A 22,371-nucleotide genomic window follows, 5' to 3' on the forward strand; every position below is an offset into this window, starting at 1 on the left:
GAGACAACCCTACACATAGACAAAACCAGATGGTCAATACCGAAATTGACTTGATTGTATTCTTTGCACCTGAAGATGGAGAAGCTCTATACAATTAGCAAAAACAAGACCTGGAGTAGACTGTCTCACATCATGAACTCCCTATGGCAAAATTCAGGCTTAAATTGAAGAAAGTAGAGAAAAACACTAGGCCATTCAGGTATGACCCAAATAAAATCCCTTATGATTGTACTGTGGAACTGATGAATAGATTCAAGGGATTAGATCTGGTAGACCAAGCACTTTAAGATCTACAGGTGGAGATTTGTAACATTGTATAGGAGGTGGTGACCAAAACCATCCCAAAGAAAAAGAAATGCAAGAAGACAAAGTGGTTGTCTGAGAAGGCCTTACAAATAACTGAGAAAAGAAGAGAAACAAAAGGTAAAGATATACCCGACTGAATGTAGAATTCCAGAGAATAGCCAGCAGAGATTAAAAAAAAAAAAAAAAGTCTTCTTAAGTGAGCAATGCAAAAATAGAGGGAAACAATAGAATGTGAAAAACTAGAGATCCCTTCAAGAAAATTAGAGATACCAAGAGAACATTTCATGCAAAGATGGGCTCGATAAAGGACAGAAATGAGAAGGACCTAACAGAAACAGAAGAGATTAAGAAGAAATGGCAAGAATTCACAGAACTATACAAAAAGGTTTGATGACCTGGATAACCATGATGGTGTGACCACTCTCCTAGAGCCAGATATCCTGGAATGTGAAGTCAAGTGAACCTTAGGAAGCATCACTACAAACAAAGCTAGTGGAGGTGATAGAATTCCAGCTGAGCTATTTCAAATCCTAAAAGATGATGCTGTTAAAATGCTGTACTCAATAGGTCATCAAATTTGGAAAACTTCACAGTGCCACAAGATTGGAAAAGTCAGTTTTCATTCCAATCCCAAAGAAAGGCAATGCCAAAGAATGTTCAAATTACCACACAATTGCACTTATTTTACATATTAGTAAAGTAATACTCAAAATCCTTCAAGCTAGGCTTCAGCAGTACCTGAACCAAGAACTTTCAGATGTACAAACAGTATTTAGAAAAGGTAGAAGAACTAACGATCAAATTGCCAACATCTGTTGGATCATAGAGAAAGCAAGGGAATTCCAGAAGAGCATCTGTTTCACTGACTACATCAAGGGTGTATATTGTCACCCTACTTATATAACTTATAGACAAAGTACATCATAGAAAATGCCAGGCTGGATGAATCACAAGCTGGAATCGAGATTGCTGAGAAAAATGTCAACAACCTTAGATGTACAGATGATACCACTCTAATGGCAGAAAGCAAAGAAGAGCTAAAGAGCCTCTTAATGAAGGTAAAAGAGGAGAGTACAAAAGCTGGCTTAAGATTCAATATTTAAAAAACTAAGATCATGGTATCTGGTCCCATCACTGCAAATAGGAGGGAGAAAAGTGGAAGCAGTAACAGATTTTATATTCTTGGGCTCCAAATTCACTGCAGACTGTGACTGCAGGTATGAAATTAAAAGACACTTGCTTCGAGTTGTGATGCTGGAGAAGACTCGAGAGTCCATTGGACAGCAAGGAAATCAAACCAGTCAATCCTAAAGGAAATCAACCCTGAATATTCATTAGAAGGACTAATGCTGAAGTTGAAGCTCCAATACTATGGCCACCTGGTGTGAAGAGCCGACTCATTGGAAAAGATCCTGATGCTGGAAAAGAATGAGGGCAGTAGGAGAAAGGAGTGACAAAGAATGAGATGATTTGATAGCATCACCAACTCAATGAATATGAATTTGAGCAAACTTCAGGAGATAGTGAAGGATAGGGAAGCCTGCCGTCCATGGGGTGGCAGTGAGTCAAACACAACTCAGTGACTGAACAACAACGATGAATGGTGTAGATTAACTCATAGTTTTAAGTATTCATCTATGTATTTTGGTGGCAGAAACATCATTAATTAGTAACAGTATTAGCATATATTGTTGGATAAAATAATCAATTTATATATTATGAACTCAACTTTTCAATCTAAAGATAAAATTGTTCCAGGAAGATGGAGTAGGCAGGTATATGCTTTGTGTTATTTTCCCACTAAGTACACCTAACCCCCCTGTACATTATATATGTATTATATATACAAGAAGATTCTTTAAAATGGAGAAAAGAGGATAGGCCTGCTAGGAATCTCAGGAGGACCAGAAGAATGATATGGCAATTGTTTCGCCTCTTATATCCCAAATGCAGAGCTGAAGAACCCAGAGACAGCAAGAGACATAGACACACAAAAAAAGTTTACAAACCCCCAACAAAGGGTTCAGTTTCATTAGCCAAAGGACCAGGAAAGGGGTACCCTAGCAAGACAGATGACTCTTGCTGCTGCTGCTGCTGCTAAGTCGCTTCAGTCATGTCTGACTCTGTACGACCCCATAGATGGCAGCCCGCCAGGCTCCACCATCCCTAGGATTCTCCAGGCAAGAACACCAGAGTGGGTTGCCATTTCCTTCTCCAGTGCATGAAAGTGAAAGGTGAAAGTGAAGTCACTCAGTCGTGTCCGACTTTTAGCGACCCCATGGACTGCAGCCTACCAGGCTCCTCCATCCATGGGATTTTCCAAGCAAGAGTACTGGAGTGGGGTGCCATTGCCTTACAGATGACTCAGATAATAACCATTCTACTCCAGCACAAAGCACCAAAAAAAAAAAAAAAAAAAGCATCACTACACACACCAGCAATGGCTGAGTGAAGAGTCTAGACTTCTACCCTTAAACGACTGTCAAGAGGGGCCATAAAGCTCTGCTGGTGGTGTCACAGAAGGCCAGGAGCTAAGACACGCATCTATCCTGGGTGGTAGTAAATGACCCATCTTCACAGCAATCTATTATTGGACACTACATGGGGAACTGGGACACCCCCCCAACACACACCAGTGCCGGGTTAGAACTTTTACCACCACCCAACAGTGGTGAGGCCACAGTCCCACCCCATAGTGCCATTGGAGGACAAATAGGGAGCAAACCAGGCACTCATCCGTCTCAGCCAAGGTGGTACCAGTGAAGGCTTAGTGAGGAGCCAGAAGTCCCACCCCTACCAAGCAATAAAAAGGAGAACCTTAACTCCTTAGGTTTCTAGGGAGATCAAATGGGAAAGCTGATCTATGTCACATGGCCATTTTGAGGTGGCTCTCCTACCTTTGCCATGGCAGTATCAAAGCAAGTCAGCTGAAGCTAAAGACTAAAATAAGATTAAGAGTTTTGTAACAATACCCCAAATTTCAAGGATTCAACAAAAGAAACTTTCATCATACCAAGAACCAGGAAGATCACTTAAATGAAAAAGGCAGCAATTAGATGGCAAGGATTTTAAAATAATTTAACAAATATTTGTATAACAGCCATCCTAAAAATTCTTCAATAAGCAATTTTTTTAAATGTTTGAAACAAAAAACAGAGTCTTAGCAAAGAAATTTAAGTCTCAGCAAAGATAAGAAACAAATGGAAATTTTAGAACTGAAAACATGCAGTAACCTAAATTTTAAAACTACACTGCATGTGCTCAAAAGCAGAACAGAGTAGACAGAATATCTATAAACTTGAAGACAGAACAGCAGAACTTAATAGCAGAGAGAAAAAAGACCAAAAGAAAGAACAGAGCTGCTCAGGTACCTGTACCTGTAGCAAAAGATCTAGCATTCATATTATCACAGTTTAAAAGTGGGAAAATAAAGAGTACAGGCCAGCAAAGTCTGAAGCAGTAAGAGCTGAAAATTCCCAAGCTTACCAAGAGATGTAAACTTTCAAACTCAGGAAGGTGAATAAACCCCTAAAAGCATTAAACCAAAAAAATCCATACCACAATACTTCACAGTTAAACTTCTGGAAACTGAAGTGAAAGGCAAAATTCTAAAAAAGATTATAGAGAAGAATGACCCCTTATAAAGGGGAAAAAAATGAAAGCAGATATTTTATCAGAAACCACACAGGTACAAGGACTGAAATAAAATATCTGTGAACCGAGGGTAATCACATCAGTAAGATGATGAACTAGGAAGCTCCAGGCCTTCATTCTCTTACAAAGACTTTGAGTAAATAAGATATGGATCAAATTGCTTTTCTGAGAACTGCAGAATGCATTTAAGAGGTTGCAGCACTCCAGGTGAGTACAAAGCCAGTAAGAAATACATTGTATTGGAGAATAAAATTGGTGCTATTTCACTCACTTTAGCTACGTCCTTTGCCCCAGGCACAGCAAGACACATTCAGGAAAAAAATTCCCAACTCTTAGCTTCTCCCCCAGGAGTGAAAAAGAGGAAAACAGAATAGACTATACATCCAGCAGTCTGACTTTTCAGGGTCTTGCCTAGGGGACTGATTTCTGCCTCACTTGGCTCAGAGCATTGACTGGAATGGCAGTTTGGACACCAAGTTGGGATTGCTGAAAACCAAGGGGAGCACCAAAGAGACTGTAATACCACAGACAGACACCAGGTGAAGCAAGACATTACAGTCTCCAGAGAAGAAGCAGCAAGCTCCTTTAACTTGGAAATTATACACACTAGCTCAGAGAAGAGTCCCTAAAAAAGATCTGAGGCACCCTCAGAATATCTGGCCAAACTGACTGATAACAGTGTTCCCCTGTCCAGTCCAAAAAGACTGGAAGATATGCTCTCAGCCCATAAAGACTGAGGAGGGGACTGTTTTTTCCCATAACCAATCTCACAAAAGTCACAATCTAGAAAGGAACAGGGAAACATGGCACAGTCAAAGGAATAAACTAAATCTCCATTAACAATCCCTAAGAAACAGATTTGTGAATTATATGAACAATAATTCAAAATGACCTTCTTAAAGATGCTCAGTGAGGTAACAGAGAACACAGATAAACAAGTAATGAATATTAGGAAAATGAGGACTCCCTGGCAGTCCAATGGTTAAGATCCTGTACTTCCAATGCATGGGGCTTGAGTTTTGAACCTGGTTGGGGAACTGGGATTCCACATGCCATTTGACATGGCCAAAATAAAAAGAATATTAAGAAAATGATACATGAAACAGATACATGAGAATATAAACATAAAATGATAAATACAAATAGAGTGGTAGAGGAACTAGAGATCAGATTGCCAACATCCGTTGGATGATAGAAAAAGCAAGATAATCCAGAAAAACTTCTGTTTCATTGACTACACTAAAGCCTTTGACTGCGTGGCTCACAACAAATTGTGGGAAATTCTTATAGAGACGGGAATGCCAGACCATCTGACCTGCCTCCTGAGAAACATGCATGCAGGTCAAGAAGCAACAGTTAGAACAAGACATGGAACAACAGACTGGTTCCAAATTGGGAAAGGAGTACACCAAGGCTGTATATTGTCACCTTGTTTATTTAACTTAAATGCAGAGTATATCATGCGAAATGCTGGGCTGGCTGAAGCACAAACTGGAATCAAGATTGCTGGGGAAAATATCGATAACCTCAGATACACAGATGACACCACCCTTATGGCAGAAAGTGAAGACAAACTAAAGGACCTCTTGAGGAAAGTGAAAGAAAAGAGTGAAAAAGATGGCTGAAAACTCAACATTCAAAAAACGAAGATTATGGCTTCAAACGAAGATTATTACTTCATGACAAAGAGATGGGGAAACAATGGAAACAATGACAAATTTTATTTTCTTGGGCTCCAAAATCACTGCAGATGGTGACTGCCGTCATGAAATTAAAAGACGCTTGCTCCTTGGAACAAAAGCTATGACCAACGTAGATAGCATACCAAAAAGCAGAGACATTACTTTTCTGACAAAGGTCTGTATAGGCAAAGCTATGGTTTTCCAGTAGTTACATATGGATATGAGAGTTGGCCATAACAAAGGCTGAGCACCAAAGAACTGATGGTTTTGAACATCCATCAGTCAGTTCAGTTGCTCAGTCATGTCCAACTCTTTGCAACCCCATGGACTGCAGCATGCCAGGCTTCCTGGTCCATCACCAACACCCGAAGCTTCCTGAAACTCATGTCCATTGAGTTGGTGATGCCATCCAACCATCTCATCCTCTGTCATTCCCTTCTCCTGCCTTCAACCTTTCCCAGAATAGGGTGGGTCTTTTCCAATGAGTCAGTTCTTCTCATCAGGTAGCCAAAGTATTGGAGTTTCAGCTTCAGCATCAGTCCTTCCAATGAATATTCAGGACTGATTTCCTTTAGGATTGGCTGGTTGAATCTCCTTGCAATCCAAGAGACTCTAAAGAGTCTTCTCCAACACCCAGTTCGAAAGCATCAGTCTTTAGCACTCAGCCTTCTTTGTGGTCCAACTCTCACATCCACACATGACTACTGGAAAAACCATAGCTTTGACTAGACGGACCTTTGTCAGCAAAGTAATGTCTCTGCTTTTGAATATGCTATCTAGGTTGGTCATAACTTTTCTTCCAAGGAGGAGTCAGCATCTTTTAATTTCATGGCTACAGTCACCATCTGCAGTGATTTTAGAGTCCCCCAAAATAAAGTCTCTCACTGTTTCCCTTGTTCCCCTGTCTCTTTGCCATTAAGTGATGGGACCGGATGCCATGATCTTAGCTTTCTCACTTTCTCTTTTTAAAAGTTTATTTATTTCCTAATTGAAGGATAATTGCCTCACATAATTTTATTGTTTTCTGTAAAACCTCAACATGAATCAGTCACAGGTATACATCTATCCCCTCCCTTTTGAACTTCCCTCCCATCTCCCTCCCCATCCCACCCCTCTAGGTTGATACAGAGCCCCTGTTTGAGTTTCCTGAGCCATACAGCAGATTCCCATTGGCTATCTATTTTATATACGGCAATGTAAGTTTCCATGTTACTCTTTCCATACATCTCACCCTCTCCTCCCCTCTCCCATGTCCATAAGTCTGTTCTCTATGTCTGTTTCTCCATTGCTTCCCTGTAAATAAGTTCTTCAGTACCATTTTTCTAGATTCCATATTTATGTGTTAGAATACGATATTTATCTTTCTCTTTCTGATTTACTTCACTCTGTATAATAGGTTCTAGGTTCATCCACCTCATTCGAGCTGACTCAAATGCATTCCTTCTTATGGCTGAGTAATACTCCATTGTGTATATGTACCACGAGGTCTTTATCCATTCATTTGTTGATGGACATCTAGGTTGCTCCCATGTTCTAGCTATTGTAAACAGTGCTGCAATGAGCAATGGGATATATGTGTGTTTTTCGATTTTGGTTTCCTCAGGGTATATGCCTAGGAGTGGCATTGCTGGGTCATATGGTGGTTTTATTCCTAGTTTTTAAGGACTCTCCATACCGTCTTCCATAGTGGCTGTATCAATTTACATTCCCACCAACAGTGCAGGAGCATTCCCTTTTCTCCACACCCTCTCCAACATTTATTGTTTGTAAACTTTTTGATGATGGTCATTCTGACTGGTGTGAGGTGATATCTCATTGTAGTTTTGATTTGCCTTTCTCTAATAATGACAGTGTTGAGCATCTTTTCATGTTTGTTATCCACCTATATGCCTTCTTTGGAGAAATGTCTGTTTAGGTCTTTTTCCCAGAAAGTTGAGTTTTAAGCCAACTTTTTCACTCTTTTCTTTCACTTTCCTCAAGAGGCTCTTTAGTTTGTCTTTGCTTTCTTCCATAGGTTGGTGTCATTTGAGTATCTGAGGTTCTTAATATTTCTCCCAGCAATCTTGATTCCAGCTTGTGCTTCATCCATCCCAGCAATTCACATGATGTATTCTGCATATAAGTTAAATAAGCAGGGTGACAATATACAGGCTGGACGTACTCCTTTCCCAATTTTGAACCAGTCTGTTGTTCCATGTCTTGTTCTAACTGTTGCTTCTTCACCTGCATACAGATTCCTCAGAAGGCAGGTCAAGTGATCTGGTATTCCCATCTCTTGAAGAATTTTTAGTGATTTGTTGTGATCCACACAGACAAAGGCTTTGGTGTAGTCAATAAAGCAAAAGTAGATGTTTTTCTGGAACTCTCTTGCTTTTTCAATGATCCAACAGATGTTGGCAATTTGATCTCTGGTTCCTCTGCCTTTTCTGAATCCAGCTTGAACATCTAGAAGTTCACGGTTCACATACTGTTGAAGCCTGGCTTGGAGAATTTTGAGCATTACTTTGCTGTCATGTGAGATGAGTGCAATTGTTTCTTTAGTTCCCTGAATATCCCACTGTTTTCTAGACTCCATTGTTCCTGATAAGAAGATAACCATTAGGGCTTCCTTGGCAGTCCTGTGGTTAAGACTGCACTTCCACTGCAGGGGCTGTGGGTTCAATCCCTGGTTTTGGAACTAAGTTCCCACATGCCAAGCAGTACAGTCAAAAAACATTTTTCTTAATTCATTTTTTAAAAATAAAAAAATTTTAACATTAAAAAATTAAAGAAAAAAGTAATTAAAAAAAGAGAAGTTAGCTGCTATTCTTATTAAGTTTCCCTTACAACCACAAGTGGTTTTTCAAGAGTATGTTTTGTTTTGTTTTGGCTTTCAGTTTTTTAATGTGATGGATCTAATTGTGGCTCTCTTTGCATTTGTTTTAGTTGAAATTTGTTGAGTTTCCTGAATATGTAGATTATTGTATTTTTAAAGATAAATTTGGCTTATTTTCAGTTATTATTTCCTCAAAATAATTTTATGTTCCCTTCTCTCCTATCCTTCTGATACTCCCATTGTGTATTTATTTAACCATGTCCCATGTTTTCTGAGTCTCCTTTCAGTTTATTTCATCCTCTCTTCTCTCAGGTTACATAATTTTTATTATCAATCCACATTTAAGTTTGCTAATTATTGTTTCTACTAGTTCAAATTTATTGAGACACTCTAGTAAATTTTTCATTTTAACTGTACTTTTTAGCTATTTTGAAGTCTTTTTCTGTTTCAATTGTCACCTATTCACAAGCAATTTCTGGTCCCTGCTTATTTTCCAGCATACAGGCCTTCCTTCCCTCTTTCTTTGTATGTTTCATATCTTTTGTTGGAGTATGTCAAACCCCTGTAGATCATTGCTTCTATTAACATGTTTATATTGTTAATGACTGGCTGGATTATTTTACTGAACTCTACACACACACACACACACACACAGTATTAACCTTCTGATGTTACACAGTTCAGTGGATGCAACCCTTGTCTTTCAAACAGAATTGGTATCCAGTTTAAACGACTTTCTAAACAATTTTTATTTGGAGAATAATGTTGTGTTGGTTTCTGCCACATGTAACAGTGTCAATCAGCTATAAGTATACACACGTCCCCTCCCTCCTGAGCCATCCTCCCACCCACCCCCTCATCTCACCACTCTAGGTCATCACAGAGCACCAGGGTGATATTAATGCTTATATATGGAATCTATAAAAATGGACCTATTTGTAGATGAACCTATTTGTAGAACATGAATAGAGAGGCACATGTAGAGTACAGATTTGTGGACACAGTGGGGGAAGGAGAAGATGGGACAGATTGAGAGAGTAGCATTAAAATATATACATTCAGTTCAGTTCAGTCACTCAGTCATGTCTGACTCTGTGACCCCATGGACTGCAGCGTGCCAGGCCTCCCTGTCCATCACCAACTCCTGGAGTTTATTCAAACTCATGTCCATTGAGTCAGTGATGCCATTCCAACCATCTCATCCTCTGTTGTCCCCTTCTCCTCCCGCCTTCAATCTTTCCCAGCAGCAGGGTCTTTTCAAATGACTCAGTTCTTCACATCAGGTGGCCAAAGTATTGGAGTTTCAGCTTTAGCATCATTCCTTCCAAAGAAATCCCAGGGCTGATCTCCTTTAGAATGGACTGGTTGGATCTCCTTGCAGTCCAAGGGACTCTCAAGGGTCTTCTCCAATACCACAGTTCAAAAGCATCAATTCTTCGGCGCTCAGCCTTCTTCACAGTCCAACTCTCACATCCATACATGACCACAGGAAAAACCATAGCCTTGACTAGACGGACCTCTGTTGGCAAAGTAATGTCTCTGCTCTTTAATATGCTGTCTAGGTTGGTCATGTATAATATATGCATTACCATATGTAAAATAGATAGCTAGTGGGAAGTTGCTACATAACACAGGTTTGAGTGACTTTAAGTCCCGTCTTCAAGACGAGAAGCTGATAAAGTCCACCACTGTTACTAGGCTTGAGGTCTTCAACAGAAGACAAGGAAATGGGTGTTGAGATAGCCAGACAAGACCCAAGTTTCACAGAACCTATTACAGTAGTCAAGTGTCTCAGTATAGTTCACTTTTGAGGTGGGTATCCAGAGCTCTGACCCTCAGGAACCAAGCCTGGAGCTGGTCCTGAGAAGTGGGAGGTGGCCATGTCCACAGGGAAGAGCTGACTGGAGCAAATACCTTCAGGGCTGGATTAGGTGACCCAGATCTACTTCCTGTCTCTCTTCCTCTGAACCTGTCTTCCTCAGGAGCTGTGAACACTGTGAGCAATATCCACAGATGATTCTCTCATTCCCTCAGCATCATTGCTTTGAGCCATAGTTGTAAAGGAGCAACTAGGAGAGAGATGTATGGCAGGTTCAGAGTGTGAAATCCTTTCCAGTCTTGTGAAAACAGGACCATGGGCAAAGCCTGGTCTCATAATTCTCTACTTGGCTTAGGGCAGAGTGTGATTGTCTGGGTCAGCCCATGTTAGTTACTTAAATATCATGAAAATGGAATGGAGAAGAGACATACCAGAGGGGACATGTTCTTTCCAGTCTGGCCCAAGTTCTTCTTTAGGTTTTCTTCATAATGATGCGCCAGTGTTCACTTGTTGGCCTCACGAGTATTCAAATCTTACAAACTAACCTGAGGACATTGTTTCCAGTTCTTCTTTATGGCCCTGGGCTTGATAGTCTTGGGGTTGTCTTTGCTGTGCATGATTCTTCCTTGACTCAAGATGAAAAAGGATTCCCCATTTTGTAGCAAGTACTGGCCAGGAAGGGACAGAGAAATGTGGGTGCACTTTGGCATGACTCACTGTATATTTCACTGGTTTTCAGAGACCCTCCCTCTACACCGGCAAGACCCACACCTGCCTTTGTGTCTGTCGGTGGGAGAGGATAAAATATTAATGAGAAAGTTGGGACCCAGCATCACTGGGAGAAGTAATGTCCAGTCCCTGTACTCATGGTCTTGTTGGGAAGCTTCTGTGTGCCTGGGTATTGTTCAAGTTCAGTAATGAATAATGAAATCTGAAAACTCACAGAACACAAGGACTTTGACTAAGAATTTTAAGGCCTGGATGGTCTCATCCTTCATTTCAGGAATGTAATCTGTCCTTAGAAAGGGCCTTGAACATCTGCTGCTCACCCAGATTCTGTGAACAACATCCCTGTCCCAGGTACAGGAGGTCATAGGCCCTGTCAGTCTCAGAGATGCCCCTGTGAGCCTGGGGCAGGGGGGAGGGGTGGGGATTTAAGGCTGGTGAAGGTTCTGAGACTGGGGCAGAAAGTTTAGAGAAAAAGAAAAGTGGCTAATAGGACATTGTGCCCAGAAGCTTCTCTTGTCCCTAACATTCTTTTTCTTTCTTTACAGGCTTAAAATTTTTAATATTTCAATTGAGAGTCATTTAAGTTTTAAAACTGAAGATATTTTAACATGAGGTAAGGAAAGATATACCCATTTGAATGCAGAGTTCCAAAGAGTAGCAAGGAGAGATAAGAAAGCCTTCCTCGATGATCAATGCAAAGAAATAGAGGAAAACAATAAAATGGGAAAGACTAGAGATCTCTTCAAGAAAATTAGAATACCAAGGGGACATTTAATGCAAAGATGGGAACAATAAAGGACAGAAATGGTATGGACCTAACAGAAGCAGAAGATATTAAGAAGAGGTGGCAAGAATACACAGAAGAACTGTACAAAAAAGATCTTCACGACCCAGATAACCATGATGGTGTGATCACTCACCTAGAACCAGACATCCTGAAATGTGAAGTCAAGGGGGCCTTAAGAACCATCACTATGAACAAAGCTAGTGGAGGTGATGAAATTCCAGTTGAGCTCTTTCAAATCCTAAAAGATGATACTGTGAAAGTGCTGCACTCAATATGCCAGCAAATTTGGAAAACTCAGCAGTGGCCACAGGACTGGAAAAGGTCAGTTTTTATTCCAATCCCAAAGAAAGGCAATGCCAAAGAATGTTCAGACTACTGCACAATTGCACTCATCTCACATGATAGCAAAGTAATGTTCAAAATTCTCCAAGCCAGGCTTCAACAGTATGTGAACCATGAACTTCCAGATGTTCAAGCTGGATTCAGAAAAGGCAGAGGAACCAGAGATCAAATTGCCACATCTGTTGGATGATCGAAAAAGCAAGAGAGTTCCAGAAAAACATCTACTTTTGCTTTATTGACTATGGTAATGCCTTTGACTGTGTGGATCACAACAAATCGCTAAAAATTCTTCAAGAGATGGGAATACCAGACCTCCTGACCTGCCTCCTGAGAAATCTGTTTGCAGGTCAAGAAGCAACAGTTAGAACAAGACATGGAACAACAGAGTAGTTCAAAATTGGGAAAGGAGTACGTCCAGCCTGTATATTGTCACCCTGCTTATTTAACTTATATGCAGAGTACGTCATGAGAAATGCTGGGATGGATGAAGCACAAGCTGTTATAGATTGCTGGGAAAAATATCAATAACCTCAGATACTCAGATGACACTACCCTTATGGTGGAAAGGAAAGAAGAACTAAAGAGCCTCTTGATGAAAGTGAAAGAGGAGAGTGAAAAAGTTGGCTTAAAACTCAACATTCAGAAAACTTAGATCATGGCATCTGGTCCCATCACTTCGTGGCAAATAGATGGGGAAACAATGGAAACAGTGGCAGACTATTTTGGGGGCTCCCAAATCACTGCAAATGATGACTGCAGCCATGAAATTAGAAGACGCTTGCTCCTTGGAAGAAAAGTTATAACCAACCTAAACAACATGTTAAAAAGCAAAGACATTACTTTGCCAACAAAGCTCCATCTAATCACAGCTATGGTTTTTCCAGTAGTCATGTATGGATGTGAGAGTTGGACTATAAAGAAAGCTGAGAGCTGAAGAATTGATGCTTTTGAACCATGGTGTTGGAGAAGACTCTTGAGAGTCCCTTGGATAGCAAGGAGATCCAACCAGTCCATCCTAAAGGTAATCAGTCCTGAATATTCATTGGAAGGACTGATGCTGAAGCTGAAACTCCAATACTTTGGCCGCCTGATGCAAAGAACTGAGTCATTTGAAAAGACCCTGCTGCTGGGAAAGATTGAAGGTGAGAGGAGAAGGGGATGACAGAGGATGAGATATTGGATGGCATCACCAACTCAGTAGACATGAGTTTGCGTAAACTCTGGGAGTTAATGATGGACAGGGAGGCCTGGTGTGCTGCAAACCATGGAGTCGCAAAGAGTCGGACATGACTGAGTGATTGAACTGAACTTCTTTCTCTTGTGCTTCCTGCCTAGGAAAGTTCCTGTAGTATTTGTTGCAAAATTAGTTTAGTGGTGCTGAATTTTCATAAGTCTTACTTGTGTCTAAAGCTTTTGATCAGTACTTTCCATCAGGAAGCTTCCACAAGCCTCTTTTCCTTGTCCATCAGAGGGCAGAAGGAATGAAAACCACAATCATAGAAAACTAACCAAATTTATTACATAGATCACAGCCTTGTCTAACTCAATGAAACTGAGCCATGCTGTATAAGACCACCCAAGATAGAAGGGTCATGGTGGAGAATTCTGACAAAAGGTGGTCCACTGGAAAATGGAATGTCAAACCAATTCAGCATTCTTGCCTTGAGAACCTCATGAATAGCATGAAAAGATGAAAAGACATGACACTGAAATATGAACTCCCCAGGTGCCCAATATGCTACTGGAGAAGAGTGAGGAAATAGCTCCAGAAAGAATAGAGGCTGAGCCAAAGTGGAAACAGTGCTCAGGCTTGGATGTATCTAGTGGTGGAAGTAAAGTCTGATGCTGTAAGAACAATATTGCATAGGAATTTGGAATATTTGGTCCGTGAATCAAGGTAAAGTGGAAGTGGTCCAACAGGAATGGCAAGAGTGCACATTGACATTTTCAGAATCAGTGAACTAAAATGGAACTGAATGGGTGAGTTTAATTCAGATGACCATTATATCTACTACTGGGGGTAAGAATCCCTTACAAGAAATGGAGTAGCCCTCATAGTCAGCAAAAGAGTCCAAAATGCAGTAATTGGGTGCAATCTCTAAAATGACAAAATGGTATCTGTTCATTTCCTAGGCAAACCACTCAATATTGCAGTAGTCCAATTCTGTGCCCCAAGCACTAATGCCGAAGAAGCTGAAGTTGAATGGTTGAAGAAGCTGAAGTTGAAAAGAACCAAAAATGTTATTTTCATCATAAGGAACTAGAATGCAAAAGTAGGAAGTCAAGAAATACCTGGAGTAACAGGCAAGTTTGGCCTTGGAGTATAAAATGAAGCAGGGCAAAGGCTGACAGAGTTTTGCCAAGAAAACTCACTGGTCATAGCAAACACCCTCTTTCAACAAAGCAAGAGACTACTCTACACATGGTCATCACCAGATGGTCAACTGAAATCAGACTGATTATATTCTTTGCAGCTGAAGATGGAGAAACACTATACAGTCAGCAAAAACAAGACTGGGAGCTGACTGTGGCACAGATCGTGAACTCCTTATTGCCAAATTCAGACTTAAATTGAAGAAAGAAAGGAAAACCACTAGGCCATTCAGATATGACCTAAATCAAATTCCTTACGATTATACAATGGAAGTAACAAATAGATTCAAGGGCCTAGATCTGATAGACAGAGTGCCTGAAGAACTATGGATGGAGGTTTGTGACATTGTACAGGAGGCGGTGGTCAAAACCATCCCAAAGAAAAAGAAATGCAAAAAGGCAAAATGGTTGTCTGACGAGGCCGTACAAATAACTGAGAAAAGAAGAGAAACAAAAGGCAAATGAGAAAAGGAAAGATATACCCATCTGAATGCAGAGTTTTGAAGAATTGCAAGGAGAGAGAAATCTTCCTAAGTGATGAATGCAAAGAAATAGAGGAAAATGATAGAATGGGAAAGACTAGAGATAACTTCAAGAAAATTAGAGATACCAAAGGATCATTTCTTGTAAAGATGAGCACAATATAAGACACAAATGGTAGGGACCTACCAAAGTAGGAGATATTAAGAAGGGGTGGTAAGAATACACAGAAGAACTGTACAATAAAAAGGTCTCGATGACCCGGATAAACATGATGGTGTGATCACTCACTGAGAGCCAGACATCCTGGAATCTGAAGGCAAGTGGGCCTTAAGAAGCATCACTATGAACAAAGTTAGTGGCAGTGATAGAATTCCAGTTGAGCTACTTTAAAACCTAAAAGATGATCCTGTGAAAGTGCAACACTCAATATGCCAACAAATTTGGAAAACCTAGCAGTGGCCACAGGACTGGAAAAGGTCAATTTTCATTCCAATCCCAAAGAAAGGCAATGCCAAAGAATGTTCAAACTACTGCACAATTGCATTCATTTCACATACTAGCAAAGTAATGCTCAAAATTCTCCAAGCCAGGCTTCAATAGTACATGAAATGAGAATTTCCAGATGTTCAAGCTGGATTTAGAAAAGGCAGAGAAACCAGAGATCAAATTGCCTACATCTGTTTGATCATAGAAAAAAAACAAAAGAATTCCAGAAAAACATACACTTCTGCTTCACTGACTATGCTAATGCCTTTGACTGTGTGGATCACAACAAACTAGAAAATTCTTCAAGAAATGGGAATACCAGACCATCCTATCTGCCTTCTGAGAAACGTGTATCCAGGTCAAGAAGCAACAGTTAGAACCAGACATGGAACAAGAGACTTGTTCCATATTGGGAAAAGAGTACTTCAAGGCTGTATATTGTCACCCTACTTATTTAAGTTATCTGCAGGGTACATCATATGAAATGCTGGGCTCGATGAAGCACAAGCTGGAATCAAGATTGCCAGGCAAAATACCAAGAACCTCACATAAGTGAATACCGCCCTTATGGTGGAAAGGAAAGAACTGAAGAGCCTCTTGATGAACATGAAATAGGAGTGCGAATAAGCTGGCTTAAAACTCAACATTCAAAAATCTAAGATCATGGCATCCGATCCATCACTTCATGGCAAACAGATGGGAAAACAGTGGAAACAGTGACAGACTTTATCTTCTTGGGCTCCAAAATCACTGCAGATGGTGACTGCAGCCATGAAATTAAATGACTCTTGCTCCTTGGAAGAAAAGCTATGACAAACCTAGACAGCATATTAAAAAGCAGAGACATTACTTTGCTAACAAAAGTCCATCTAGTCAAAGGTTTTTCCAGTAGTCATATATGAATGTGAAAGTTGGACCATAAGGAAGTCTGAGTGCCAAAGAATTGATGCTTTTGAACTATGGTGTAGTGGGAGGTTCTTGAGTCCCTTGAACTGCAGAGAGATCAAACCAATCAGTCCTAAAGGAAAATCAACTCTTAATTTTCATTGGAAGGACTGATGTTGAAGCTGAAATGCCAATACTTTGGCCACTTGATGCAAAGAGCTGACTCATTAGAACAACAACAAAACTTTTGATTTCAACATTAAATCTGATTGAGAGACTTCTGGGTAGATTATTCTTATTTGTAGATACTTCCTTTCCACCACTAGAATATATCATGCCATTCTCTTCTGGCTTGTAGAGTTCTATTGAGGATTCAGCTGATAATCTTATGGGATTTCCCTTGTATGTTATTTTTCCCCCCTTGTTGCTTTCAATATTTATTGGTCTGGGACTCACCAACACCCATGATGGAGACATCCTTTGATTGTGTCATGATTGTATTCAATTCCTTCTGTCTTTGTTTTTAGAACGAGATGAAATGTCCACGTCTCTAGAGTCCTAGAAATGGTAAACACCCGCACAAAACTACCAACAAGAAACTGATTGAGGCTGGGGAGGTGGGAAAGAAAGCCTGTTATGTAACAACGGGCCTTCCAGTTCTAATTTGAATGCACTTTTCATTTTTCAGTCTTGCTTCTTTTCTAGCTTCACCCATTCCTGGATAAAATCTAATTTAGAAACAATGCTTGGGAGCACATATTCTTAGATGACAGAAGAAGTCATGTGATGCAGCATGTTATCCTGAATGCTGTGAGTTTTCTATGTGATCTAGAACTCCTGGTTAAAGTGGGAGAATTTGGCTCCAAGAGCCTATATGACCAAGGTTTGGTGATCAGTAAAGAGATGATAGAATGGTCTATAGGATCAAAGAGGTATCACATTTTTTAAGATTACATGTATCCCTTGTCAAAATATTAGAGCAAATCTTCGTATGAAATGAAGTGTGCATGCCTCTGAGCATTAAAGTCACTCTTTGAATGTAATGTTGTGATTCACAGTAAGTACTCTTACATACTTTCTGAGTCAATTTCTAGGATGAGTAGGTTGTGTAGAATGAAATACCCTGACCTTATTTATATTTGGTAAAGTCCTTCTGTTTAGATAAACACAAGTAGACTATGGATATCAACTATCTCTTTGTACTTTCCATTTATACATTCCCTTCATTCTTTGCATATTATTCGGTCATAAAACTTCACTCTAATACTTCAAAGCATTGACCATGAATTTTAACAGATTTCCCACATGTGAAAAGTCCAGTGTAATTGTAAGGTGATTATTTGTTTACTGCTTTTGCATGTAACACATAAAAATGTTTCTCATTTTTGTACAAAACTGTACCATACTTGGATCAGGATGTAATGTGTTAATCACAATCTGTATTTCAGAACACACTCCCATAGTCTGTCTCTCCATGGCCTGCATTAATTTTTTTGTGAAATTACTTTTAGCAGTGTGTCTGTTTTTCACACTGTTAGGTTCTTTACCAAAAACTCCATCCTCTATGCAGCCAAAATGAGAGCATAGTAAAATATTTTTCTACACATCAAACTTCAGTATCATGACCACATGCATGCTTGCACTGACAGGATTTTTGGGTTAGGTTGTTAAACAAAAGGACAAGTTATGTCACCAGGAATATATGAAATAAAAGCCAGGGAATACTTTGCTAAATTTTTGGTTGTCTCTGTAAATATTTCAGAAAAAGGAATTTGGAAGCATAACTTAGTTCCTCATACTTAGATTCCTAGGGAATATGACAAGGCTAGGAGTAGGAATGAGACCCAGTGATGTAACAGAAGGTGAATGTCCTTTCTTCTGGCAGACATAGAGATGTCCTCTGACAGCAGCTAATCATCTGCCAAATTTGACCAATGCCTATGTCTATTTTTCAGTCTGAAATCTATGTGTGGCCAGAGTTATAGTTCAGGGTTCAGAAAAATTCCACAGGAAGGAAGGCCTATTTGCTGTTTTACGTGTACTTTTTGCCCAGAGAAGCACATTTTGAACAACACAGGAATACAGATTTATAATCATTTATGGTAACACCACCTGTTATATATTTCACAATGAAAAGGAAACTGAAGGTTTTGGGAAAGAAGAATGATGTCTTTGGGCATCATTTTCTCAAAACATGTACTTATTCATGTTTTTGACCTATCCATTTTTTTATGGTAAAATATACCTCATATAAAATTTGACATTTTAATTATTCTTGAGTGCAATTCAAGGGCAGTAATAAATTCCCATTGCCATACAACTTTCTCCACTGTCCCTGCAGAGAATGTGTCACCTTAACTTCATCTATCTTGCCATGAAACAGTTACTTCCTATTACTTTCTGGGCTGTGCTGTGCTTAGTTGTTCAGTTGTGTCCGACTCTTTGCAACCTCATGGACTGTAGACCGCCAGGCTCCTCTGTCCATGGGGATTCTCCAGGCAAGAATACTGGAATGGGTTGCCATGCCCTCCTCCAGGGGATCTTTCCAACCCAGGGATAGAACCCAGGTCTTCTGCATCGCAGGTGGATTCTTTACCATTTAAGCCACCGGAGAAGTTCAAGAATACTAGAGTGGGTAGCCTATCCCTTCTCCAAGGGATCTTCCTGACCCAAGAATTAAACCAGGGTCTCCTGAATTCCAGGATTCTTTACCAGCTGAACTACCAGGGTAGTCCCCTCTTACTTTCTGCTGCTGCTGCTGCTAAGTCACTTCAGTCATGTCCGACTCTGTGCGACCCCATAGAGGGCAGCCCACCAGGTTCCCCCATCCCTGGGATTCCCAGGCAAGAACACTGGAGTGGGTTGCCATTTCCTTCTCCAATGCATGAAAGTGAAAAGTGAAAGTGAAGTCGCTCAGTCGTGTCCGACTCTTAGCGACCCCATGGACTGCAGCCCACCAGGCTCCTCCGTCCATGGGATTTTCCAGGCAAAAGTACTGGAGTGGGGTGCCATTGCCTTCTACTCTTACTTTCTACTCCCTTGTAAAGATCATTCCACTTTCTGTGTCTACGAATTTGACTATTCTAAGTACATTTATAAATAAAACCATCTTTGTCCTTTGGAGTGTGCTTTCTTTCAAAAGGATAAGGCTTTCAAGATTTTTGTACATTATAGCATGTGTCAGATCAATTCATTTCATTTTAAGGCAGAATACCATTGTGTTGAATATGTACATCATTTTTATTATCCATTTATCTATCAGTGGACATTTGGGCTCGTTTCATTTTTTGGTTACTGTAAGTAATGCAGGTAAGAGATTATCTTTTCAAGCCTCTGCCTTGAAATTGGGGAGAGTACTCCTAGATGGGAATTGCTCACTGATGCTAATACTATGTTTATTGTTAGAGAATAAACTATGCTATAGTATAGTTTTTATATAATAAATTATACTATACTAATTCTTAGAGAAACTGTCAGACTTATTTCCACAGTAGCTGCACCATTTTTCATTCCCAGCAAGAACATAGAAAGGTTCCAAATTTTACATGCTCACAAACACTTTCTAATCAGGTGTGTCTGAATATTATATCAGAAGGGACCAATATGCACAATATGCATATGAACAGTGACAGGAAATGTTTCTGTTTACCACATATTGAAATGTTGTACAAATGAAGAAATGCTGAATCCACTTTCTCCTCAGATGCAGAGAGTGTGATCAGTGCCCAGACCAAGGGCCCAAACAGGGAGAGAAACTGCTGCCTCCCCGAACTTGTCACCTTCTGGCCTCTGAGGATTCCCTGGGAATGTCACTGACCTGCATGGCTCTGAGGTTTTTGTCATCGCAGCTGTGGTTTTGTGGGTCTTTTTAAAGCACCAAGGCACCCCCATAGTCAAGGCCAATAATTGGGCTCTCAGCTATGTCCTGCTCCTCTTCCTCCTCCTCTGCTTGCTCTGCTCTCTCTGCTCCTTGCTCTTCATTGGTCATCCCAACACAGCTACCTGTGCCCTCCAACAGATCACACTTGGAGTTGTGTTCACCGTGGCTGTTGCCACTGTTTTGGTCAATACCCCGACTGTGATTTTGGCATTCAAGGTCAGGAAACCAAGAAGAACCATGAGATGGTTCTGGTAGCAGGAGCTTCTAACTATGTCATTCTTGTGTATTTCCTGATCTGTGGAGTCTGTCTGGGAATCTTTCCCCCTTTCTTTGAGATGGACATTCATTCTGAGCCCAAGGATCTCATCGTTGTGTGCAAGGGCTTGGTCACTGCTTTGTACTATATCCTGGGATACCTGGGCTCCTTAGCCTGTGGAGCTTCTCCTTGGCTTTTCTGGCCAAGAACCTGCCTGAGACCTTCACAGCACCAAGGGCAAGGTCATGGTGGCTGTGGAGATCTTCTCCATGTTGGCCCCCATTGCTGGGCTCCTTGGCTGCATCTTTGTACCAAAGTGCTACATTATTCTTATAAGACCCGACAAGAACTACCGGGGTCCAGCCCCGGTGGATCCAGGGAATTCGAAGGGGAGACGGCTTCAGCGATCAGGATACGATAGAATTAAAGATATAAAGAGTGATCAAATAAGGATAGCTCAGTGAGAAAATTCAGTGGAGAAAAGAGGCTGAATAACTTGGTTTATGTGGAAAGCTAATAAAATTCCAAGGCAAGGAATTTACATCACCTACGTAGGCCGCAGGCGTCCTTCCGTTCTCCTGAAGGAGAGGAGACACTAAGCCCTCCCAGGTCAAATCTTAGAAGCCCAGGCAAAATTAGTAGGCTTGACGAGCCTCCATGCTCCAGATGGGAATTCAGCCAGAAGGTGAGAGAAAGAACGACATGGGGAGACCAAGTTTTGGTGAACAAGGCCTGCACTTTATTTTCCAAAGTAGTTTTTATACCTTAAGTTGTGCATAGGGGATAATGGGGGAAGGGGTAGAGTCAGCAGTAAGCCAGGCTTTCTTCCTGCAAACTTATCGTATGCAAAAGTTTCGGTGAATTACATCATCTTCTGGCCAAGAAGCCTGTTAACATTTTATGATCCTTTCTTCAGAAAACTTATTTTTCTCTAAAGGTGATTATTCTAAAGTCAGGCGCCAACCTCCAAAAGCATTAGATAAAGTTGCATTCCTATAGGGCAAAGGTGTGGTGGGCTATAACAAGAAAAGAATTAACTCAAGGGTCCAAGGTTACAAACATTAAAGCTACTACTTACATTCCTATACACCAATTATATTAATCAATACACTCCCAGGGACACAGTAGGTAAGGGATATGGAAACTTAGCAGCAAACATTGGCCCAATAAGTGAAAAAACCTTCACCAATACAATTTATAATCAATCTTTTACCTGCTCAAAGGAATCTGTATTTAGACAGTTTAGAACATCTCATGCCTCTCACAGTTGGGAGGCTCTGAACAATCACATGTGGCTGGAAGAACCTATTCAGGCAGGCTAGAGGACTTCCAAAGGAGTTTGTAGGTTGAAACACTTCTGTCATGCCCAGGAACTTTATTAACTGGAGCTGTAAGTTAACTCTTTTTCAGAGAGAGGTGGTGGGGGACAGCCCCCCGTAAAGTCAGAGGTGTAGGTGAGAGCACAACGCAGTAAAGTAGGCAGACTCTGGTTTTGGGGGTAGATGCTGGAGAATTTCCAGGGGGACTCCTGAGGCTTGATCCCGCCTTTGCCTATGCCAAGCCTCCTTCCTCATGACCTTTGCCACGGGCGGAGTTCCTTAGAACTCTCTGAAAGATTTAAGTAATGAAGTCAAGTCTAAAACGAACAGGCATTCAGGTTTTATCTCATAATAAGTTTCTATTACACTTGGCTTTTGAACAGTATATTGCTGGAGTCCAGCTCCAGCAGCCAGGGATTCAACCTGAAGAGATGGACGGTGTTGGCGATGATGATGTAGCCTCTGGCTCTTAGTACGGAGCTACATCTTGCTCAAAGTACGGGACTACATGTTTATTTCAAGCTTCAGGTTCTCTTTTATACTTTGACAAAAGCA

The 22,371-nt window shown here is 40.6% G+C and overlaps 1 protein-coding gene across 2 annotated transcripts in view; it reads left to right on the top strand.

Annotated features, from left to right (window-relative positions):
• Nucleotides 1-14,977, top strand: part of ZNF93 (zinc finger protein 93) — a 49,823-nt gene extending 34,846 nt beyond the window's left edge. Inside the window, exon 5 of one of the 2 annotated variants that reach the window (XM_086408110.1) lies at nt 11,551-14,977. In XM_086408110.1, coding sequence (XP_086264236.1) covers nt 11,551-11,588 — 38 coding nt within the window. In that variant the 3' untranslated portion in view covers nt 11,589-14,977. The remainder of the gene's footprint in view (nt 1-11,550) is intronic. The other variant, XM_086408108.1, reaches the window with a different exon arrangement.
• Nucleotides 14,978-22,371: the final 7,394 nt, after the last annotated feature.

Source organism: Bos grunniens, chromosome 7, assembly GCF_055505025.1.
Source record: "Bos grunniens cultivar Pamir isolate PY7600 chromosome 7, Bosgru_T2T1.0, whole genome shotgun sequence".
NCBI lineage: Eukaryota > Metazoa > Chordata > Mammalia > Artiodactyla > Bovidae > Bos > Bos grunniens.